Genomic DNA, 21,234 nt, shown 5'->3' on the forward strand with positions numbered 1-21,234 from the left:
GAAGAATGAAGCCGGGACTGAGATCTGGCAGATAACAGACCTCCACCTGGGATGTGGCCCCACGAAGATGAGAGAATATCAACTTCTTTTCAGCAACAATGTCAAAATGGGTCATCTATGCCACGTGGTGCCTAAATGAAGACAAAGCTGATATTTACTTTTTACACTGCCATAAAAATCTGTTAGTCAGTGAGCGGATACGAGCTGCTCTCTCCATTTCAATCAGGGAGAGACCAGTTAGCTAAAGAAAGGATGCATGTTTATTGTTAACAGATGATATGAAATCAATGCAGGATGATAAAATCCTTCAGCCCTCGTTGGACATGAACTGGAACAATGATCTAAAACATTATGATGTCAGTTTGTGACCTGAAACTGATCATTTTTCAGATCCACGCATTATGACATGCTGGACATTTGGAATATATATTTTTTTCTGTTTCACCACAGACGTTCTGTACTTCACTCTGAATGCTTACGAGCAAGCTTCATCTGATTCACGCCTCCATTCTTTTACATATCTGTGCCAACAGCGTGGGCAGACAGGGGCTTTTTTATTTTTAAAGACATACATTTGATTGCATACAGTGAATTAATACACTTGTGTACTTGTTAATGAGGGAATCTTTTGAGTTTTCCACTTGTGACTTGTGACATTGTGTTGTTTTCTAAAAGGATTCGCAGATCATTTTAACAATTTATAGAATTCTATTGATTCTAAAAAAAATAATTAACGTTGTATGTGCATCCTACTGTATGTATCCATTGTTATGTGTTTTGTATGTTGTGATAAAAGTAATAGCACCTAATCACAGTGACAAAGCTCCATGGGTGGACGTTTGAGTCAAATTTGAGTAAATCCCCTCAAGGTGTTCATGAGATATTCAATTCAATTCAATTCAATTCAGTTTATTTTGTATAGCCCAATATCACAAATTACAAAAAGAGTCAGGAATGACAACATTATGCAGGTTGAAACACTCCATCTTAGTCTTAATCACAAATTACAAACTCCCCTCAGAGGGCTTTACAATCTGTACACATACGACATCCCTGTCCCAGGACCTCACATCGAATGAGGAAAAACTCCCCAAAAATAACCTTTGACAGGGAAAAAAGGGAAGAAACTTTCAGGAGAGCAACAGAGGAGGATCCCTCTCCCCGGATGGACGGAAGCAATAGATGTCATGTGTACAGAATGAACAGCATTACAAAGTTACATAAACACATTACATGAATATGACAATGTATGAATGGAACTCCAATTCATGAAACAGAAGGAGGACGGTTTTGAGGTCACAGTGACCTTGACCTTTTACCTTTTCCCATCTAAAAAGTTCATCCTTGAGTCCAGCTGGACGCTTATTCTAATTCTAATAAATTCCCTTCAGGCATTCCCTGAGATATCACGTCCATGAGAATAAAATGGATGGAGCGAATGGCAACATAAAGACCCAGGAGTCTTTCGTGGGAGTCTTCGGTGGTGGCTGAGGGCGGCTTAGTATAAACATTTCCCTTTGATAATGTGTTTTCTTTCCATACCTGTGTGCACATCTACTCGTAGATATTATAGACTGCGGACTCGTTCACACATGCATCACAATCCCTACTCTCTTATTTATCCCACCCGCTCCACACAGACCCAGCACCTCGTCACAGGGGGCCTCTGGAACTGCCAGTCAGCCAACCGCAAGGCGGACTTCATCTCTGGATCGCTATCAAGCAATCGCTGGACTTCCTGGCTCTCACTGAGACTTGGATCACACCAGACAACACATCAACCCCTGCTGCTCTCTCCTCGGCCTTCTCCTTCAGCCACACACCCAGACCCTCTGGTCGGGGTGGTGGTATAGGTCTACTCATCTCACCCAAATGGAGTTTTTCTCTCTACCCGCTTCCATTTACCCCACTGTCTTTTGAATTTCATGCAGTGACGGTTACTCATCCGGTTCAACTAACCATTGTTGTTCTCTAACGTCCACCTGGCTCCTTGGGAGACTTCTTGGAAAAACTAGACGTCCTCCTATCAAACTTCCCAGAAAATGGCCCCCCGCTCATCCTTCTGGGTGACTTTAACATCCAGACAGAGAAGTCATGTGACCTGCTACTCTTACTGTCTTCCTTTGCTCTCTCTCTCAGTCCATCCCCTCCTACTCACAAAGCTGGCAACCACCTTGACTATATGTTCACCCGAAACTGCTCTACATGTAACCTCACTGTAACTCCACTTCATGTCTCTGACCACTTCTTCATGCCGAAGAACACGCCGACGACCTGCTCGCATATCACTCTCTTCTTTCCTCCTTCTCTGCGTTTTATCTCTGCAGCCAAAAGTCTGTTCTACCAATCCAGAATCGAATCCTCTTTGTCTAACCCCAAAAAGCTCTTCTCTATTTTTTCCAACCTCCTTGACCCCCCTGGTCCCCCCCTCCCTCCACCCTTCTACCAAGCCACTTTGTTGACTACTTCACAAAAAAGATAGATGACATACGCTCCTCATTCACTAATCCATCTTCTATAACTACACCTCACCTCCATTAACTTAATCTTCTTCCCCCTCGTTTTCCTCTTTTAACCCCCTGTCTCCCAATCAAGTTCTTACCTTGGTAACCTCTGCCCGCCCAACCACCTGCCCCCTTGACCCCATCCCATCTCACATTCTCCAGTCCATTGCTCCTGACCTTCTTCCCTTTCTCACCCATCTTATTAACACCTCCCTCTCAACCGGCTGTTTCCCTAACTCTCTGAAAGAGGCAAGAGTCAACCCTCTCCTGAAGAAACCCACTCTCGACCCGTCTGAAGTCAATAACTACAGACCTGTCTCTCTCCTCCCCTTCCTTTCCAAAACTCTAGAGCAAGCTATCTTTAACCAAGTCTCCTCCTATCTCCACAGTAACAACCTTCTAGATCCCCACCAGTCAGGATTCAAGGCAGGCCACTCAACAGAGACTGCCTCCTTGCTGTCTCTGAGCAGCTTCACACTGCTAGAGCAGCCTCTCTCTCATCTGTTCTTATCCTTCTAGACCTTTCCGCTGCCTTTGACACAGTGAACCACCAGATCCTCATGTCCTCCCTCCAGGACCTGGGTATCTCAGGCACCGCGCTCTCACTCTTCTCATCCTACCTCACCGACCGCACTTACCGGGTAACCTGGAGAGGATCTGTGTCTGAGCCTTGTCCTCTGACTACTGGGGTCCCTCAGGGCTCAGTCCTTGGTCCTCATCTCTTCTCTCTGTACACCAACTCTCTTGGCTCTGTCATTCGCTCGCATGGCTTCACCTACCACAGCTACGCTAACGACACCCAACTGATCCTCTCGTTTCCCCAATCTGAAACATGGGTAGCAGCACGAATCTCTGCCTGTCTGACTGACATCTCTCAGTGGATGTCCGCACACCACCTGAAAATTAACCCGGACAAGACTGAACTTCTCTTCCTTCCAGGAAAAGGCTCTCCCACCCACGACCTGACTATTAACTTCAACAACTCAGTGTTGGCTCCGACTCCGACTGCCAGGAACCTCGGAGTGACGCTCGACAGTCAACTCTCCCTGACTGCCGACATTACCACAATAACACGCTCCTGTAGGTTCATGCTGTACAACATCAGGAGAATACGACCCCTTCTCACTCAGAAGGCGGCACAGGTTCTGGTCCAGGCTCTGGTCATCTCACGGATAGACTACTGTAACTCCCTCCTGGCAGGTCTACCTGCTAATGCCATTCGACCTCTACAGCTCATCCAGAATGCAGCTGCTCGACTGGTCTTCAACCTCCCGAAATGTACCCACACTACTCCGCTCCTCCGCAACCTTCACTGGTTACCGGTGGCCGCCCGCATCCGCTTCAAAACATTGGTACTTGCGTACCGTGCTGCGAACAGATCGGGTCCGGTCTACATCCAGGACATGGTCTAACCTCACACCCCAGCTCGTTCACTTCGCTCGGCTTCTGCCAATCGGCTTGTAGCTCCTTCACTTCGAGCTAAACACTCAACAAAGTCACGACTGTTTGCTGTGCTGGCTCCTCATTGGTGGAACGAGCTCCCCATTGACATCAGAACAGCAGAAAGTCTCTACACTTTCCGTCGCAAACTAAAAACACATCTTTTTCGACTATACCTTGAATAGGGAAGGTAGCGCCGTAGTAGCACTTTGGTAGCACTTAAATGTCTCTTACTGATAGCACTTTGTAGTTTGACGTTATTGAAGAAATTGTACTCGCTTGATTCTTGTTGTTCTGAGTTTGGACTCATGGTTTAATGCACTTATTGTAAGTCGCTTTGGATAAAAGCGTCAGCTAAATGACATGTAATGTAATGTAATGTAACAGATGTTTGTATGAATGAAAACAAAATGGGGAGAACACATTCAAAAATCTAAGATTTCTTCCATACCCTGAAATAAAGAAATATAACAAAAAAGTAAATATTACGTTGGAATGTCCACATTAATTTGTGTAAAGGAACAAATCATAATTTCCCTCATAGTTTCAAATGCACCAGGTAATTTGGCACAGAGCTTCTGATCATATCATATTGTCCTGTTAACTCACAGAGATTACAATGTAATACTTATGCCTCTATATGATCTGCATAAGTAAACGAGATCACCAGAGAAAAGATAGTTTTTTTCCTTCAGGGACCAGCGGCTCCTTCGGCAGTCCTCCTCAGTGGAAGCCAACAACGACATCACGCTGCTAGAGGCCCGGGCCCTGTTGCTAGGCACCCTTAAAGGGATGTGGGGCACGGGGGAACCAGAACCAGGACCAGGACTGTGCGGGGCTAACTGTCAGACCCTGCGGTTGTAAAATGAGAGGGTTTCTAAAGGGAATCTGGTGCTCGGAAACATTTCCACCTTTTTTCCCCAGGGAAAGTATGTAGCTGTACGTCAGGTTTAACTATTCAAATGTGTTTTTATTAAAAAACTATGTAACCTTTACGGAATAGCAGCCACTGTGGCCACAAATACAGTATGGTTAATTTCATTGCTTATGACAAATGGAATGATATTTCTTTCCAGTTACATAATCTTGCTTTAATTATACACTGCAAAATAAATGGGTTGGGTTTGTTCGACAACCAGTTTGTTCCCCGTGTGGAACGGGAAGTCAATGCGGATTGATTTGTCACGTAACTGGAGCTCTTTAGTAACGTCAATTCCGTGGCTATTTTAACGACAATCTCTATCTAAACCAAACTAAGTAGTTTTATTGTCTTAGCCTAACGGATATTTCCCTGAAGGAGGACTGGAGCACAACTCTCAACACTTTATGAACACTGTGAAAAATATAAATGTCATCTTATTATACAGGTTATACAGCACTATACACACTTTAGTCATAACGTCATCATAACATAACATCAACTAACATGTCTTTCGCAGTTTAATGTAATGTCCACATTATGGCATAACAAAAATACTATTATGTATCACTGGGTATAAATATAATATATATAGTCCAAAACATCCATCCATCCATCCATTTTCAATACCGCTTAATCCTCATTAGGGTCGCGGGGGCGCTGGAGCCTATCCCAGCTGACATAGGGCGAAGGCAGGGGACACCCTGGACAGGCCGCCAGTCCATCGAGGGCTAGTCCAAAACATGCATTTTCAAAAATATTTACAGGATATATTTTAATTGTTGCTATATTAATTCAAAATTCCCAGGTGTTGGCAAGTATTAATGCCAATAGATGAAAATCCCATCTATCCTGAAGTGTTGCGTTTGAACAAGTGAGCTTTCAGACCACTACAGCCGTTCCTCTGCCCAGGCTTTAGGCTCCTACTTGCACAACACACCCAACGGTCCACCATGAGTCCAGTAATGTTACAGCAGTGCAATGCTTAGAAATGTGGCCTCCTAGGTGAATTTAGTGAGCCCATTATCATGTGTTTGTTGTAATAGCCAGTCATACAGCCATATTTATTTTCTTTATAAATAATGAGTACTAGTTTGTATACAGTTCCTAACTACTGTAGGCAAAGTGTTTCTCAATGAACTCCCAGCTGTCACTGCACAAAAACGTGTCAACTAAATTAAATGATGCCCAGGTTTTCGTAGATGACATCATCAAGAGACTGGTCTGAGGCCTCTGTTGTGCTCATGCTGGCAGGAGGCGGTGTAGGGGAGGAAGAGCAGGAGGGGATAGTGTTAGAGGATGCAGAGAGACTTAATGATGGTGTTGTTTTGCAGACTTGGGCATAAAGATGGGCAAATGGATCCGGTTTGCTTTCATTTTTAAGAGAAACTTTATCCTTCTTGCCCATGGGCTCAGTATAAATGGGTTCATCGTCTGCGAAACGCCCAACTTTCCCTTTGCTCTGAATTTCAGTTTGTTTATTCTTGACTGGACTGATTTTGTCGTACACCTCCGAGTAGACTGGATCTGGGTGACCGATGGGAACACGGGGTGGTGGAGCCCGGAACTTAGGAGGGGGAGTGATGGCTTCCCTTGTGCTGGGGGGTTTGAGCGGGAGAACACTTGCTGGGTCTACATACAGAGCCATGGTTGGTTGGATTTTTGGTACAAATTGGATGCAATCAGCTGGGTCAGCATATACAGCTTCTGATTGGCCACCAGGATGACCTCCAGAGTGGCTGCCATGTGTGGGGACCAGTGGAAGAGGCATGAGGGTGATAGGAGCTGGCTGCCCCGATACACTCTCTGACAAACCAACCAAATCCTCGTGAGCATGTGCACTCTCTTGTAAAGCAGCAGATTTACTTCCCTGTGTCCCCAGTTTGTTCTCCAGAATGCCAGCCGTACTGGTCACATCTGGTATTTTGTGGAGAGGGGAATGGGCCTGTATTTTTGCTACGATGACTTTCTCACCCTCTTGGTTTTGGTTGCCTAGAGTAAGAGTCTTTCGATTGATGGTACTCTGAATGAGGGAGAATAGTGTGTCAGCCTGCTGTGTCTCAAAGGTAAACGTTCCAGGACCAGAGTCACAGCGTCTACCAACTTCAATGGTGAAGGCCAGCTGGGAAGAGAAAAACAAAGGGCCACATAGGCATGTTCATTCAACCAATAATCCTAACTGAGAATGACAAGCAATCCAAATCAACACCGCAGTCATAATTCCTGCCTGTGTGAAAATGGTGTGATTCGGTTTTAATTGACACACATGATAAATGGGAAGTTGGGAATGTTAATGATGTAAAAACCTTACCTTATCTTTTCCATATCGTCTCAGCAGTTCGTACGACCATTCGCTGACTATGCTCTTCTTCTCTGTTTCTCTCAGCAGCAGCGCCTCTTGCCCCACCTGCAGCCAGTAGCACCCCTTCAGGCCACAACGTGTCGCTGCATCAGTCCTCTGAACCGTCACCCAGAACTGTGAGGCTGGAGAGAATATGTGTTGTCATTGCAACAACTCCTGGTTTGATAAAGCCAATCACTGTTAGATTACGAAAAGGAAACATACTCTTAAAATCCCTTCACAACAAAAGGATCCTTAATTATGGAATTAATAAAAATGTGTCTGACAGGACAGTGGGAAAGCAACATTTCAACATCATTTTTTTTCTCTGATTTAAAGGTTTCTGTACAGAAGTGGTTCTAGTTTTGTTTCTATCTTAAGATAAACTGCCGGTTTAATGTCTCGGTGACATGCCACAAAAGTGGCATTGCGGCCAACAAAGGCAAAGAAGAAGAAGACTGCAAGTATTTTAAGGGGATGTAAATGCATTCAACATTTATTTAGGCCTCAAGGATAAACTAGGGCTGTCCTCGCCAAAATAAATGTTGTCAAATAATCAAATTAGTTGATTGAATTGACAGATCTTTATATTTTTTTTACAAAGAATTACACAAAAGCACTAGTTTAAATCTTTTGTTAACCAGAGATTTGCTTCTAAGTTGATTGTAAAAACGTCATTCAGCATGAAAAAACATTAAAAAATATTCAAACTGCCAAAATAAATCTTACTTGACTAAGAGAGCGACCTATTAGTCAACAAGGAGGGGGCGGCACTAGGGTACACACACACATATCACAGGGTACAACAAATGGTACCTCTAAGTTACAGTCCCAAGTTATGGCGCTCACAGTAAGAATATGCTCAATTGTATCACATGAATGTATTGCAGAAATTGATCCAAAACAAGACTTTCTACAATGTACAGCAGAATCGGACAACAAGAGTTCAAGGGATGAAAATAGAACTGTTACAATAACAGAAGGTAACCAATGACAGCTGGTAAAAGGAAGGGAGCAGAAATAAGACAAAACATGGGAACTAATTATTTACCTTCATCTGCTGAGGCATATATCTGGTTCTGCTCCATTTGGAGCTGGTTAGAGTCTGAGCCAACCCCTCTCTGAGAGAGAGAGAGAGAGAGAGAGAGAGAGAGAGAGAAGGAGAGAGGGGGGGAAGGAGAGGCAAAGGAAGCACAGTTTTAAAAGTTACGTTTTAAAACCATGGCATGTCATACCCTTCTCCCAAAGTGTTGAATAAAGGCATTGTATACAATGGGATTTATATTCTATCTACAAAATATACTGCATATTTAATGGCCTGGAATATCAATTATCAAGGTACTGACAATGAACACAGTGAACGTTATTTGGGTTCCCCCCCTCACCTGAAACGTGCTGTGACACAGCTTTTCCACCCACCCAACGCAGTCCTCTTTGAGTGCAGCGAACACCATCGTTCTGTCCTGTGTCTCCACACAAAAGGCTGACATGTTCTCCTGCAAACAGCACAGAGAGCAGCTTGTAGTACATATTTAACTATCATGTATACATGAAACATGATAAACAACCAGAAAGGCTGACCATGGGACAGGCCTCTGCGTTTGGGGGGAGTCTGAGGACACTGATCAGCTCAGACAGTCGGACCACCTTCAGCTTCCTGTCACCGTGAGGCTGGTAGTGTCTCCTGACCCCAGCCACATGATCGCCTCCACCTCGTGACCACAATGGAAGAACAGGATGCTATATTAACATTATTCATTGAGGAAACCAAACACATAACCTCAAATAAATCCCAGAGAATACCAACTTCAAAAGCTCTACCACAAAGTCAAAACACATACAAAACCCAATTGTCCACACAACCAACGCAAAAGTCTTTAGGGACCCCAAAGTCAACCTAGGGGGATAAATATGAGAAGCTTTCTACTGTTGGATTAAAATGTGGAGTTTCTATGCCTCAGTGAAAGTTGGCTTCACAGAAAGGTTGTACCATTATACGTGCGTGGTGGGTATACATGTTTTAGTAAAGATAGAAATACCAGAAGAGGAGGCATTATTATATAAGGGATTCATTTAAGTGTCCAGAAGTTGAGTTTGATTATGACTTTTGCATTGAATTTGTAGAAATAAATGTATATCTATCTCCGGAGATGCACTTTGGTATTCTTGTTTTCTACGTCCCTCCCACATGACACCAGATTTGATGGTGTCTTGTGCTCAGAATGATCTCTCATGAAACAAAGTGATGATTTTTGGTGATTTTTATATTAATTGGTCAGACAAGAAACCTAGAAAGAAACTTTCTTTCGCCGTACTGGGACAAATAGTGATTGAAGTAGAAAAGGTACCTACCTCTCATATCCTGGATTTCCAGTCGACCCACTCCACCGCTACTGGGAGGAAACAGGGACAACCACACCGGCTTCCATTTCTGAGAAGAGAGACCAAGAAGTGGTTAACATTCTAACTCACTCCGCTCTCTGCTGGACTCCATGCGTAATACTCTCCTCATCAAGGCATCAATTCACCCTCTGAAAATGTGTAGCCAGCCAATCAGGACGCGCCTGCCCGAATATGTGCAGACCCCACAGGATAGAACACAGCACACATTGCTGCTCGACATCCTCTTGATTTGCTCACTGACTGCCTACCTCCAAGGATGGAGTCTCAGCTTCGAGAACCTCATGAGTGCCTGTTATGTCCGGGCCCCATCGCTGGGACGGATCTTTATGACCTGCTTTGTCAGTCATTCTGGACCGAAGAATCGGCCCAATTAGTTATCTGATTCAGGGAGTTGCAACAGATGTGGCCGTGTGATGTCTCTCTTGGGATTTCATCACTCAGCGCTGGAGGAGGAGAAATCTCAACTCAGATAAAATAAGATTAGATGAGATAGAACTGTATTCATCCCGAAGAGGTTTCATTAAAGATTACAACAGAAGAATAGCAAAATAACAATGGAATAAAAACAAAAGATCTTTGGATCTCCAAACAGGAACAGGGAGGGATTGGACCATGATCAAGTGCCATGATGTTAGGTCTAAGACAGGGATCACAGCTTCTTTATTGGCACCCTGGACATGGCAGGCTCATCTTCAGGGTCTGTGCTTGCTGGAAAGACCCAGGATTGGTTTAGAGGACGGGGTGTGCATCCATTGCGTTGCACCTGAGTCCCCCTTCCAGGACATGATACACCTACATGCTCCTTGGCGGACTATCTGGGTTGGCTGGCTGTCCCTACTTCTCCGCTGTGGAGCCCCTGTAAGTAGGTGGGCTGAGGAGAGTAACCTTTAGTCGGTCAGTATCCATGTTAATGAGTAAATGTTATGTATTGCGCTCCACCCATTGTCCCCATAGAGTCGAGTAGAGTGAGTTGGAACGGAGGTTACAACATTGTTAGCATAGTTCTATTAGCAAAGGCGGAGGTCTCTACCAAGTGGGCCCTGCGGCTCCTACGAGGGTGAGGGTGTATTTGGGTATGCAAGTTCTGATTGGCCCCTTGTGCAGATTTTCAGTGAGCAAATGCTGTGATTGGATGACCCATAGAGTCCAGTAGAGGGCTACGCCTGTGCTTATAGAAACAGAGTTCATATATTGCAACTTTCGTTATGACGGGTCGGGATAACACTGGCTGCAATTGAGCATAACCAGCACGCCAATACATCTACGTCACACACGGTAGTTCAAATGTGTGACGGATTACATCATATTTCGCCTCCTCGACATGAATCCAACTTTTTCTCCCACGCATATGCACCAAACCCCATCGCAAACCTTTTTCCTGTGAATGGGATCGTTAGTTTTAACACTCCCACATATGACGCAGGAGGTAAACATGAGTTCTTTCTTCCCATAGACTGAAGTCCAGAGGAGTGTCAGAGTGTGAGGAGAAATCACCATGTTACCGCTGACCCAGTCCTACCTTCCAAACAAGTTTACAGGGCCGTTAAAGAACAAATGTTACAGGACTACATATTCCATATCATTACTCAAAGTACCTTGTGTTCCATGTCATGCATTTAAACTCTGGACATATACAGCAGGTTAACAGTGGTTTATAATGGACGCTTTGTAGTTCTATGCCAGTTTCAGGTTACAGGTGTGATAAGATTACAGTCTAGATATTCACTCTGCAGTGATACTAAAACACATGAGCGTGCAGCTGTCAGCGCTGCTCAGGAATGTGCAGGGTTGAAAAACTGTGCTGTTTCAACTTGTTCCTGTGGATTCCTGCTCTGGAGTCTCCTGGAGCAACACAAGTCATTCTCTCAGCTATGTGGAATCTGAATGAAACCGGGACAAGATAATGTATAATAATTTCATTCCATCGACAGTATGTTTTTTATTTACTTATTCACTGTAGGGTCAAGTCAGTTGTTTGGCAATGTTCATATTAGGTTGACATGATTCCATTTTTATTTCTGAAATCATAACACAAAGCAATGTGAGGCTCATAAATGAAAAACAGCAAAGTTCAAATCTGTTATGTACTCACTTTTCCAGCTTTGTGTGGTTGGAGATAAACTTTCCCTGATGTGGTCTGAGAGTCCATTTAAAAAGCAGATCTCTGTGCTTTCAGAAAGACGAATGAGCTTCTTTTCTTTCTTTTCTTTATCCTCCGGTGAATAGCAGAGTTGGGGCGGGCCCACAGTGAGACATTCTTGAAATTTGATCCTCACCTGGTACATAAAGGTGACATGTGTGGAGGCGTAGCCATGATTAAAAAAGTTAGGAGAACAGAGTTCAAGGGTAACTCAATGTTTCAATTTACACTATGGCACCTGTATACTATATACATATACATATTTGTATATACAAAAATCAACTCTTAGTTAGATATGTGTGTGTTAATAATAGAAGTTATGTATACTATGGATTAATAAGCATAATGAACAAACACTAATTTTTTGTTCATAGAACCTAAAAAACAAACACCTTACAATACAAACCTCAATCCATCCATTATGAACAATTATACACCCATTTCTGAAGTACTGGAAAGACTTGGCCCGGAGCAGGCCCTTCAAGTTATTGAAGGGAATAATAATGTTTTTATTATTTCATTCTGGCTTTTTGCCAAAAACACAGTACTGAAACTGCATTGTTAAGAGTAAGGAATGACAACATTATGCAGGTTGACAGGGGGAACACTCCATCTTAGTCCATCCATCCATCCATCCATCCATCCATTATCACCTGCTTATCCGGGGTCGGGTCGCGGTGGCAGCAGGTTCAGCAGGCCGACCCAGGCCTCCCTCTCACCCGCAACACTTTCCAGCTCATTCTGGGGGATCCCGAGGCGTTCCAAGGCCAGCCGGGAGATATAATCCCTCCAGCGTGTCCTCGGTCTTCCCCGGGGCCTCCTACCAGTTGGACGTGCCCGGAAAACCTCTAATGGGAGGCGTCCAGGAGGCATCCTAACTAGATGCCCGAACCACCTCAGCTGACTCCTTTCGACACGAAGGAGCAGCGACTCGACTCCAAGCTCCCCCCTGATGTCCGAGCTCCTTACCCTATCTCTAAGGCTGAGCCCGGCCACCCTACGGAGGAAGCTCATTTCGACCGCTTGTATCCGAGATCTCGTTCTTTCGGTCACGACCCAGAGTTCGTGACCATAGGTGAGGGTTGGAACGTAGACCGACCAGTAAATGGAGAGCTTTGCCTTCCGGCTCAGCTCCCTCTTCACCAAGACGGACCGGTACAGCGCCTGTTTTACTGCTGCAGCCGCACCGATCCGCCTGTCGATCTCCCGCTCCACCTTACCCTCACTCGTGAACAAGACCCCCCATCTTAGTCTTAATCACAAATTACAAACTCCCCTCAGAGGGCTATACAATGTGTACACATACGACATCGCTGACCTTTGACCTCACATCGGATCAGGAAAAACTCCCCAAAAATAACCTTTCACAGGGAAAAAAGGGAAGAAACCTTCAGGAGAGCAACAGAGGAGGATCCCTCTCCTCGGATGGACAGAAGCAATAGATGTCATGTGTACAGAATGAACAGAGTTACAGAGTTACAACACATTCAATGAATATGACAGAAATTATGAATAATGAGTAGTAGGCATGGACCACGATCCAGATAACCACGATTCATGTAAACAGAAAGAGATAGGGAGGAATATGGGGTCAGATCAGTCTCAATAATTGCTAATGCACACAGAGAGACTTACAAATGCAAACACAAAGATTTACAAATGCGCACAGAACAATTTACAAATATGTTCGATTTGCAAATGCACACAGAAGGATTTACAAATAAATTAGACTCACAAATGCACGCAGAACGACGTGTCTGTGTTTATTTATTTGTCAATCGCACTGCATTTGTTTGTGGATTGCTTCAAATGTGTGTGCGGATTTATGAGACTCCCCTGCCGTGGAAAGACAAATCTTTGTGTTTGCATTTCTTAAGTCTCTCTGTGTGAATTATTGAGACTGATCTGACCCCATAGAGGAGGGCCATCAGCAGGACCATGGCAGGAGGCTGGGCACAAGAGGCAGGGCACAGGAGGCAGGAGGCAGGGCCAAGGCGGTAGGAGGTCGGGCCCAGTGCAGGGCCAAGGCCCAGGAGGCAGGGCCAAGGCCCAGGAGGCAGGCCCGGTTCCAGACACAGCCACGATCCATTGAAAACCTGAGAGTCGAGAAGGCACAAAGACTCCGGGGAGGAAGCAGAGTTAATAAAGTGCAATGGAGAGATGTACATTCATCCATAAGGAGAGAGAGAAGAGGAGATAGGTGCTCAGTGTATCCTAAAACATCCCCCAGCAGCATATAAGCCTATAGCAGCATATCAAGGGGCTGGACCAGGGCAAACCTGATTCAGCCCTAACTATAAGCACTATTAAAGAGGAAAGTCTTAAGTCTATTCTTGAATGAGGTGACTGTGTCTGCCTCCAGGACTGAAAGTGGAAGCTTGTTCCATAAAAGAGGAGCTTGATAACTGAAGGATCTTGCTTCCATCCTACTTTTTAGTACTCTAGGAACCACAAGTAGCCCCGCATTTAGTGAGCGCAGCTCTCTCGTGGGGCAATATGATACTACAAGCTCCTTAAGATATGATGGTGCATCACCAATCAAGGCTTTGTAGGTGAGGAGAAGAATTTTTAATTTGATTCTGGATAATTCAGGGAGCCAGTGCAGAGCAGCTAGTACAGGAGTCAGATGATGTTGCCAAGTTTCAGTGAGCCCGAGGATATCAAGGTTGTTCCACAGAGACGGAATTGAGGTGACAGAAGTGGGTTTGTAGACAATGAACTTGCACTGGGAGCCGATGGGACGGATGTAAGAGAGGTTGTTTCTGTTCATGGCTCTGTGAATGCGGTGTGGGAGTGGCGGCCTGTCTGTCACCGTCGTCAGAATGGGAGAGATGCAGATGAGGGGATTAATGACAGATCAGGCCAGTAGGGGGGGCTGTCGCGGTAAACTGTGCTTTGGTGCAGCAGCAAGGAAGAAGAGGAAGGGGGGGGTGTTTGTGAGGTAATTAGTGATGCACGCGAGTTAGGCCGAGCAGGCGGCTACCCAGCTTGAAGCCCACGTTGTGGGTCCTGCATGCGAACTGGATCCATGTGTGGAGACTGAGGACTCTGCTGGATCACTGATACAAACCGGACAGTTCCTGATGATTGAGTCCCAGAAGAGGACAGAATCAGATCAGCAGATCCAGATGTGTATCACACAGTACGTTTACATCTGGATCGCACAGTACAGGCGAAAGACACACTCATCTTTGCACACTTGAACATATTCCTTGTCAGCTGGGGAAATTAAGCCTCTCCGACCACTGGGGACGTCCATGTTTCTGGTGGAAGGAATAATTTTGTAAACTGTGTTGTGCTATATAAATAAAGTTTAATAAATAAATAATTTGTTGCTATTGGTTACAGCTGCTTTTGAGCATGAGTTATGCAAAATGACCAGGATTATGAAAGCGGCTGGTGGAAAGGTAGACATAATTATGAGCCTCCTTAGTTTACATGCAGAGCAACAAGCTCTGGAGCGATATTCACGCTTCACCAAGGATTCTTCCTCTTCTCTGAACAGAGTTCTGCTGAACAGCTGCTGAGGTAGAGGATGATGATGAAGCAGAAGCCAATTATACAATGCATTGCAACTCAGTACAACATGCCTGTAATAAATATACCCCCCTTAAAACTTGCCATGATGTGGTGTTGTTGACGAAATAGGAATTCAAGTATATGGCTGGGCAGAAAACAGCTGGGGTCCTGGACTGGACTGCATTCAATCATAATCACGTGTTCTGACCAACTCATATGCAGACACAATATACAAGACAGCCCCATCAGTATTGTTGTGCTTGCGCTGTATGACAATAGAGAGCTGAAGAAGGCTGTGTCATTGTTTTCTTTCCCTTTAAAACTGTAGGACTAAATACACTGCTTGTCCGTAACCTCTAGAATGAGACATGGAAGTGTTTTCTAATCGGATGCCCCATCAGCAGGATGACATCATGTGCGAGTCCTTCCAAAACTGTCACAAATACATTGGTTGTGGTTTAGGCACAACAACAACTTGGTTAGTTTAAGACTACTGGGTAGCTCATTGTTACATTACACATGGTTGAAGGTTATTTACGTGTTACGCCCACTGTAACTCTACTCTGGCCTCTCTTTGGATGAGAGCTGGGCAGCACCCACACCTGACTCATCAGTGGAGCAGATCCAGACACCGATCCAGTCACGTCGATGACTGCATTGGCTGAAAATCCAACATGGCTGCTGTGCACCTACCAGAAATGCCGATTGCGTGACCGAATGGTGCATTATCGCCAACATTTGACCGCTAGAATATCAGCCGGCTTACTTGCAAACATAATCTTATTAAAGTTTAAAGATATTGCTAGCTTGCCACCAGTTTGACACGTTTACTGGTAGCTACTTTACCGCCAAGTAGCCAAGATGGCAACCATTGAGGGTGGGAAGTGTCGGGTGTTCCAATTCGTACACCATCCGTGTCCTCACGGTGCACTGCGTTTTGTCAAATGTGTCAGTTTGAACACACTCATGCGCACAAGATAGTGTTCGGGTGACTACAAAAATGTAGACACATTGAAATAATTTGTAGCTTATGTAATCAGCTTTTATGTGGATATGCAAACAGCGTTAATGGTAAAAGTAGTAACTAAATTCCTCAGTGTGTGCATTCCCTGCTAGCGGAGCTGTGCTGGCAGTGCCTACATGTACCAGGATGCATTGCCCCCAAGCTTCTGCTGCAACCAAGGCCACTGCATCTCTTAGGCTGAATATCGGCCAAAGCACTATGAAATGCACCCGTGTCAATACCAGCAACTGCATTCTGTTTTTATGCCAATTTTGCAAAACTAGGTAAGAAAACAAGTGCCCTTTGCTTTTGAGCCGCATCTGGAGCACCCCCCGGCTGTTGTTCTTCCCAGCATCCAACTGAATCACTGTCATGTCAAATGACGGCACTAGTTACAGGAAGAACAACAGAATTTGCAGTTGCACACTCGTCTCCCTCAGTCAATACAGCATGCACTGAGGAATGTATTGCTTCAAATGATTATATTTACTATCAACACGTAAAAAGTTCCTTTTTAAAGGAATTAAGTTATTCTGTTTGGTCTTGAAGTGAATCCAGTGCATTCCTGTTGTGGTTGATGTCTAATAGCTTGAAGCTTTTCCTTTTCTGTCACCCAAATGCAGGTGAGGGACACAATAGTAATGTACGTCCCACCTATAACAGTCCCTACTGATTTTTTAACACAAAATATAAACAAAATACATGTATAACTTAGTAGAGATCTTAAGGGCAGTCAAATATTGTTAACATTCTTGATTGCGTTCTGCCTGCCTGTCCCCATTAAAGCCACCATTTTTGTTTCAACTTTGTATGGACCCATTGCATTGATCCCATTACAGTATATTGGGCTTTGCCCTGGCTTCAACATTTTAGTTTTTATTATTTTCCTCAACATTGAATCAATTTGTCATATTTACCCTTTGGGGCAAACATGGTAGTTTCCTGGTTTAAAGTAGGGGCATTGCATCTGTATTACAGAGCGCTGTAGCAGTGTGTGTGTGTGTGTGTGTGTGTGTGTGTGTGTGCGTGTGTATGGAGAAATGTGTGTGTGCCCCCCCTCTCACATTCACCCACCAACCCTCTCACTCACAGCTCTGCCGGTTGTTTCACCAGATTGAGCCGTTTTCTCATGTTTGCCCTCTGGGGCAAAAACATACTATTTCAGTAGCATTGCTGCTGTAGGCCAATGCAGCAAATGTAGACGCACATCTTTTAGAGGTGTGTACTCGTGTGCCTACATGCTAGTATGTGATTGCCACATGAGTCAGGAGCAAGTGTCTCTCATGGTTGTTTAAAGGGATTTTGTAGCCTATATTCTTTTTTTCTATATATATATATTTGGGGGATTTTTCTTTTAGCTCTCTTTTGGTCTTGACCATCTACTGAGGAAAAGATCTTGCAAATTAAGCTTTGATGAAAGTAAACTTAAACAGTGAGGTGTCAAGCTGTAGAAACCAAACAATAAGCTGAAAAAGACTCAAAGGTGAGGGGAAAAACAGTGTGAGAAAAACGTCTCCACGTTACTCACACTGTAGTCATTTGATCCATTATTAATATAAAAACATAAATAAGTGCAGCTTTAATGATAAATGGATCACATGTACAGGAAAGGGAGCCAGAAGTAAATATTTATGATAATGATGTATCCACACTATTTCAGAATTCTGGGTGACAAACCAATAAGGACACTTGGTCTGCGACCTAAGAGATAAAGGAGCTGATTATTATTATTTTAATATATATATATATATATATATATATATATATATATATATATATATATATATATATATATATATATATATATATATATATATATATATATATATATATATATATATATATATATATATATATATATATATATATATATATATATATATGGGATTTGCTACAGCCAAGAGATGTTTTCTGCAATAATTTTCCAATTCAAGTGAGTGGCTGCATATTCAAATTGGACACAAATTCATGCATGTTCATGTATTTTTAACTGCTATCAGCTCAGATGTTCAGACTAGGCCAACTGTCAAAGTGGATGGGAGCTTTAAAATGTTCACCAAAAAATATTTTCTCTCTTTCCCACAATTTCTACATACATGAATGCACGTCAAAATATAGAGACATTTTAGGTATGTCATCCAATATTTCTGTGTTGGCAAACAGACCAACACTTTAGACAGGAGCCTGAGAGTATTCCTATTCCTATACTTGTCACGGATCTGAGTGATGAGTAGCGGGCCTGTCCCTGCTGAACCGATCGACCACTGTTAGGATGGTGGTGTGCTTGTTGGACAGTGGGAGGCCGGTAACAAGTCCAGATGTGCGACCAGGGCCTATGGGGCACCGACAGTTTGCAGGAAACCAGCGGGAGCCTGATGGGATGGTTTGTGCTGGTTGCAGACAGGACAGGCGTTGACGAATTCCCGGGTGTCCTTCTCCAGAGTCACCCACCAGAACCTCTGCTGCAAAGCATCCCTAGTACGCTGGCTCCCAGGATGGCAAGTGAGTCTGGAGCTATGGGCCCACTGGAGGACCTCGGACCTCAGGGTCTGGGGAACGAACAGGCGGTCAGGAACTCGGGCCAGGCTGGGACTCCAGGGCAGCCTCTCCTCTATCTCCCAGGTGATAGCGGCAACCAAGACGGGGGCAGGAAGGATATTGTCATTGCAAGGGGTGGAATCCCCCTTGTCCACAAACTGGCGGAACAGGGCGTCCGGCTTGACGTTATGAGTACCGGGCCTGTAACAGAGGGAAAAGTTAAACCGGGTAAAAAAACAGAGACCATCTGGCTTGCCGAGAGTTCAGTCTCTTGGCGGACTGCATATATTCAAGGTTCTTGTGACCAGTCCAACACAAAAATGGCAGACTGGTCCCCTCCAGCCAGTGGCGCCACTCCTCAAGGGCCAGCTTAACAGCAAGCAGCTCTCGGTTACCAACATCGTAGTTCCTCTCAGCAGGTGAGAGCCGCCTAGAAAATAAGGCACATGGGTGGAGCTTCTGGTCACTGGCAGCCCGCTGAGAAAGGATGGCCCCCACCCCTACCTCGGAGGCGTCCACCTCAACAACAAACTGTCTCTCTGGGTCAGGGACCTGAAGGATAGGGGCAGAGGTAAACCGGGCTTTAAGGGTCCGGAAGGCCTCCTCAGCCGAGGGTGACCACTGGAACTGCACCTTGGATGAGGTGAGGGCTGTGAGTGGGGCAGCCACGGTGCTGTAGCCACGGATAAATCTCCGATAGAAATTGGCGAACCCCAGGAATCATTGTATCTGCTTACGTGAGTCTGGAATGGGCCAGGACGTCACCGCTGACACCTTGGCAGGATCCATCTGCACAATCCCCTGTCCAACGATGTAACCCAGGAAGGGTGGAATTCACACTTCTCGGCCTTAACAAACAGAGAATTCCTCAGGAGACGTTGAAGGACGGCCTGGACATGGTGAATGTGCTCCTCTCGGGACCTAACATGTCTCTCAGCACATCATTCACCAGGGCCTGGAAGACGGCTGGGGCATTGGTCAGACCGAAGGGCATGACAAGGTATTCATAATGCCCAGTGGGTGTGTTAAAAGCTGTCTTCCACTCATCCCCCTCTAGGATAAGGACCAAGTGGTAGGCGTTACGCAGGTCTAGCTTTGTGAAGATGGTTGCCCCCCGGAGCAACTCAAAGGCAGAAGAGATGAGTGGGAGTGGGTAGCGGTTCTTGATTGTGATGTCATTGAGGCCCCTGTAGTCAATGCAAGGCCTAAGTGACTTGTCCTTCTTTCCAACAAAGAAGAACCCCGCACCGGCAGGTGAAGAAGAGGGACGGATGTTCCCAGCAGCTAGAGAGGAACCGATGTACGCCTCCATGGCCTCTCTCTCAGGTGCAGATAAGGAATACAGGCGGCCCCTGGGTGGGGTAGTGCCTGGTTGCAGGTTAATGGCACAGTCGTAGGACCGATGTAGAGGCAGAGATGAGGCCCTGACCTTACTGAACACCTCCCGATAGTCATGGTATTCCGTAGGCACTCCTGTCACTCAAGTCCAACGCAGAGCTGGGGCAAGCGGGCCGCTGAGGTGCAGAAGCCCGTTTCAGGTAGATCAGGTGACAGGATGCACTCCACCCCAGGATGGCCCGTGGCCCAGTCAATGTGAGGGTTATGGCGGCAGAGCCAGGGGTGCCCCAGGATTAGTGGATGCTGGGGTGACCGCAGGATAAGAAACTTAATGGTCTCATAGTGATTACCGGACAGAAGCATGCGCACGGGCGTGGTCTGGTGAGTAACTGTCCCTAGTAGGTGGCCATCCAGAGCATTTGCTGGAACAGGACAAGGCAGCTGTACCTGCTCGATACCCAGCTGACGGACTAGGTCCTCATCAATGAAGCTGTCGTCAGCGCCAGAGTCAATGAATGTAGCGAGGGTCTGTGGTCCGTTCGCGAGCAGCAGCTGAGCGTGGAAAAGGGGTCTCTGGTGGGGAGAGAGTCTTGTGGTTCGGCTCACCAGTATCTCCCCTGCTACGGGTGAGCCACGCCTTTTACTGGACACCGGGATATGAAGTGGCCAGTCCGGCCGCAGTACAGGCGACGACCTCCCTGGCGACGACGCTCCCGCTCCTCCCGGGTGAGACTGGTGCGCCCTACTTCCATGGGTTCAACCTCCCCTGGTTGGGACCCCAAGGTGAAGCTGGTGGCTGCTGGAGAAGTTGATGGTGGTTGATGGTGAAGGCCACCGTAGCCTCCTCCGTGGCAAAGGTGTGGGACTGCAGAGAGAACAGAATGGAGCAGTTCGTAATGAATGGGTTGCAGCCCTCGGGTTCTCCCGCGTAGCGCTCCGGGGTTCCCACACGAGGCTCGTGTGTTGGAGCAGGCGGCAGAGAGGCAGGAGACGGCGCAGAGGCTACAAGCTGGGTCAGAGCAGTTGTCAGTTGAAGCATCTCGGTGGTCATCGCCGCCATAGCCCGCTCCTGGGCTGCTATGGACTGCC

General features: G+C 45.6%; 1 protein-coding gene across 4 annotated transcripts; it reads right to left on the minus strand.

The window, feature by feature from the left end:
* Nucleotides 1-5,582: 5,582 nt before the first annotated feature.
* Nucleotides 5,583-11,783, minus strand: LOC117736872 (docking protein 1-like). 4 transcript variants are annotated; one of them, XM_034542524.1, is made up of 8 exons: nucleotides 11,700-11,783; nucleotides 9,733-11,487; nucleotides 9,557-9,635; nucleotides 8,786-8,916; nucleotides 8,590-8,700; nucleotides 8,256-8,325; nucleotides 7,175-7,347; nucleotides 5,583-6,985 (listed from the first exon to the last, which is right to left on the minus strand). In XM_034542524.1, exons 3-8 carry the CDS (start codon nucleotides 9,561-9,563, stop codon nucleotides 6,041-6,043), a joined length of 1,437 nt encoding a protein of 478 aa, XP_034398415.1. In that variant the 5' UTR covers nucleotides 9,564-9,635; nucleotides 9,733-11,487; nucleotides 11,700-11,783; the 3' UTR covers nucleotides 5,583-6,040. The 4 variants fall into 4 exon arrangements, with proteins under 4 accessions (XP_034398415.1, XP_034398407.1, XP_034398399.1 ...); XM_034542516.1 differs by having other exon boundaries at nucleotides 9,557-11,487; XM_034542508.1 differs by lacking the exon at nucleotides 9,733-11,487 and having other exon boundaries at nucleotides 11,700-11,776.
* Between the last annotated feature and the right edge of the window lie 9,451 nt (nucleotides 11,784-21,234).

The sequence above is a fragment of the Cyclopterus lumpus genome, chromosome 1 (assembly GCF_009769545.1).
Source record: "Cyclopterus lumpus isolate fCycLum1 chromosome 1, fCycLum1.pri, whole genome shotgun sequence".
NCBI lineage: Eukaryota > Metazoa > Chordata > Actinopteri > Perciformes > Cyclopteridae > Cyclopterus > Cyclopterus lumpus.

Excerpts from the sequence above, each read along its gene's own strand:
- LOC117736872 (XM_034542508.1), bottom strand. The coding sequence starts at position 11,756 with ATGGACTCTCAGACCACATCAGGGAAAGTTTATCTCCAACCACACAAA. Across the intron at positions 8,917-9,556 it reads GGAAATCCAGGATATGAGAG|GTGGAGGCGATCATGTGGCT; the intron begins GTAGGTACCTTT and ends TGTGGTCACGAG. Across the intron at positions 7,348-8,255 it reads ATATGCCTCAGCAGATGAAG|CCTCACAGTTCTGGGTGACG; the intron begins GTAAATAATTAG and ends TATTCTCTCCAG.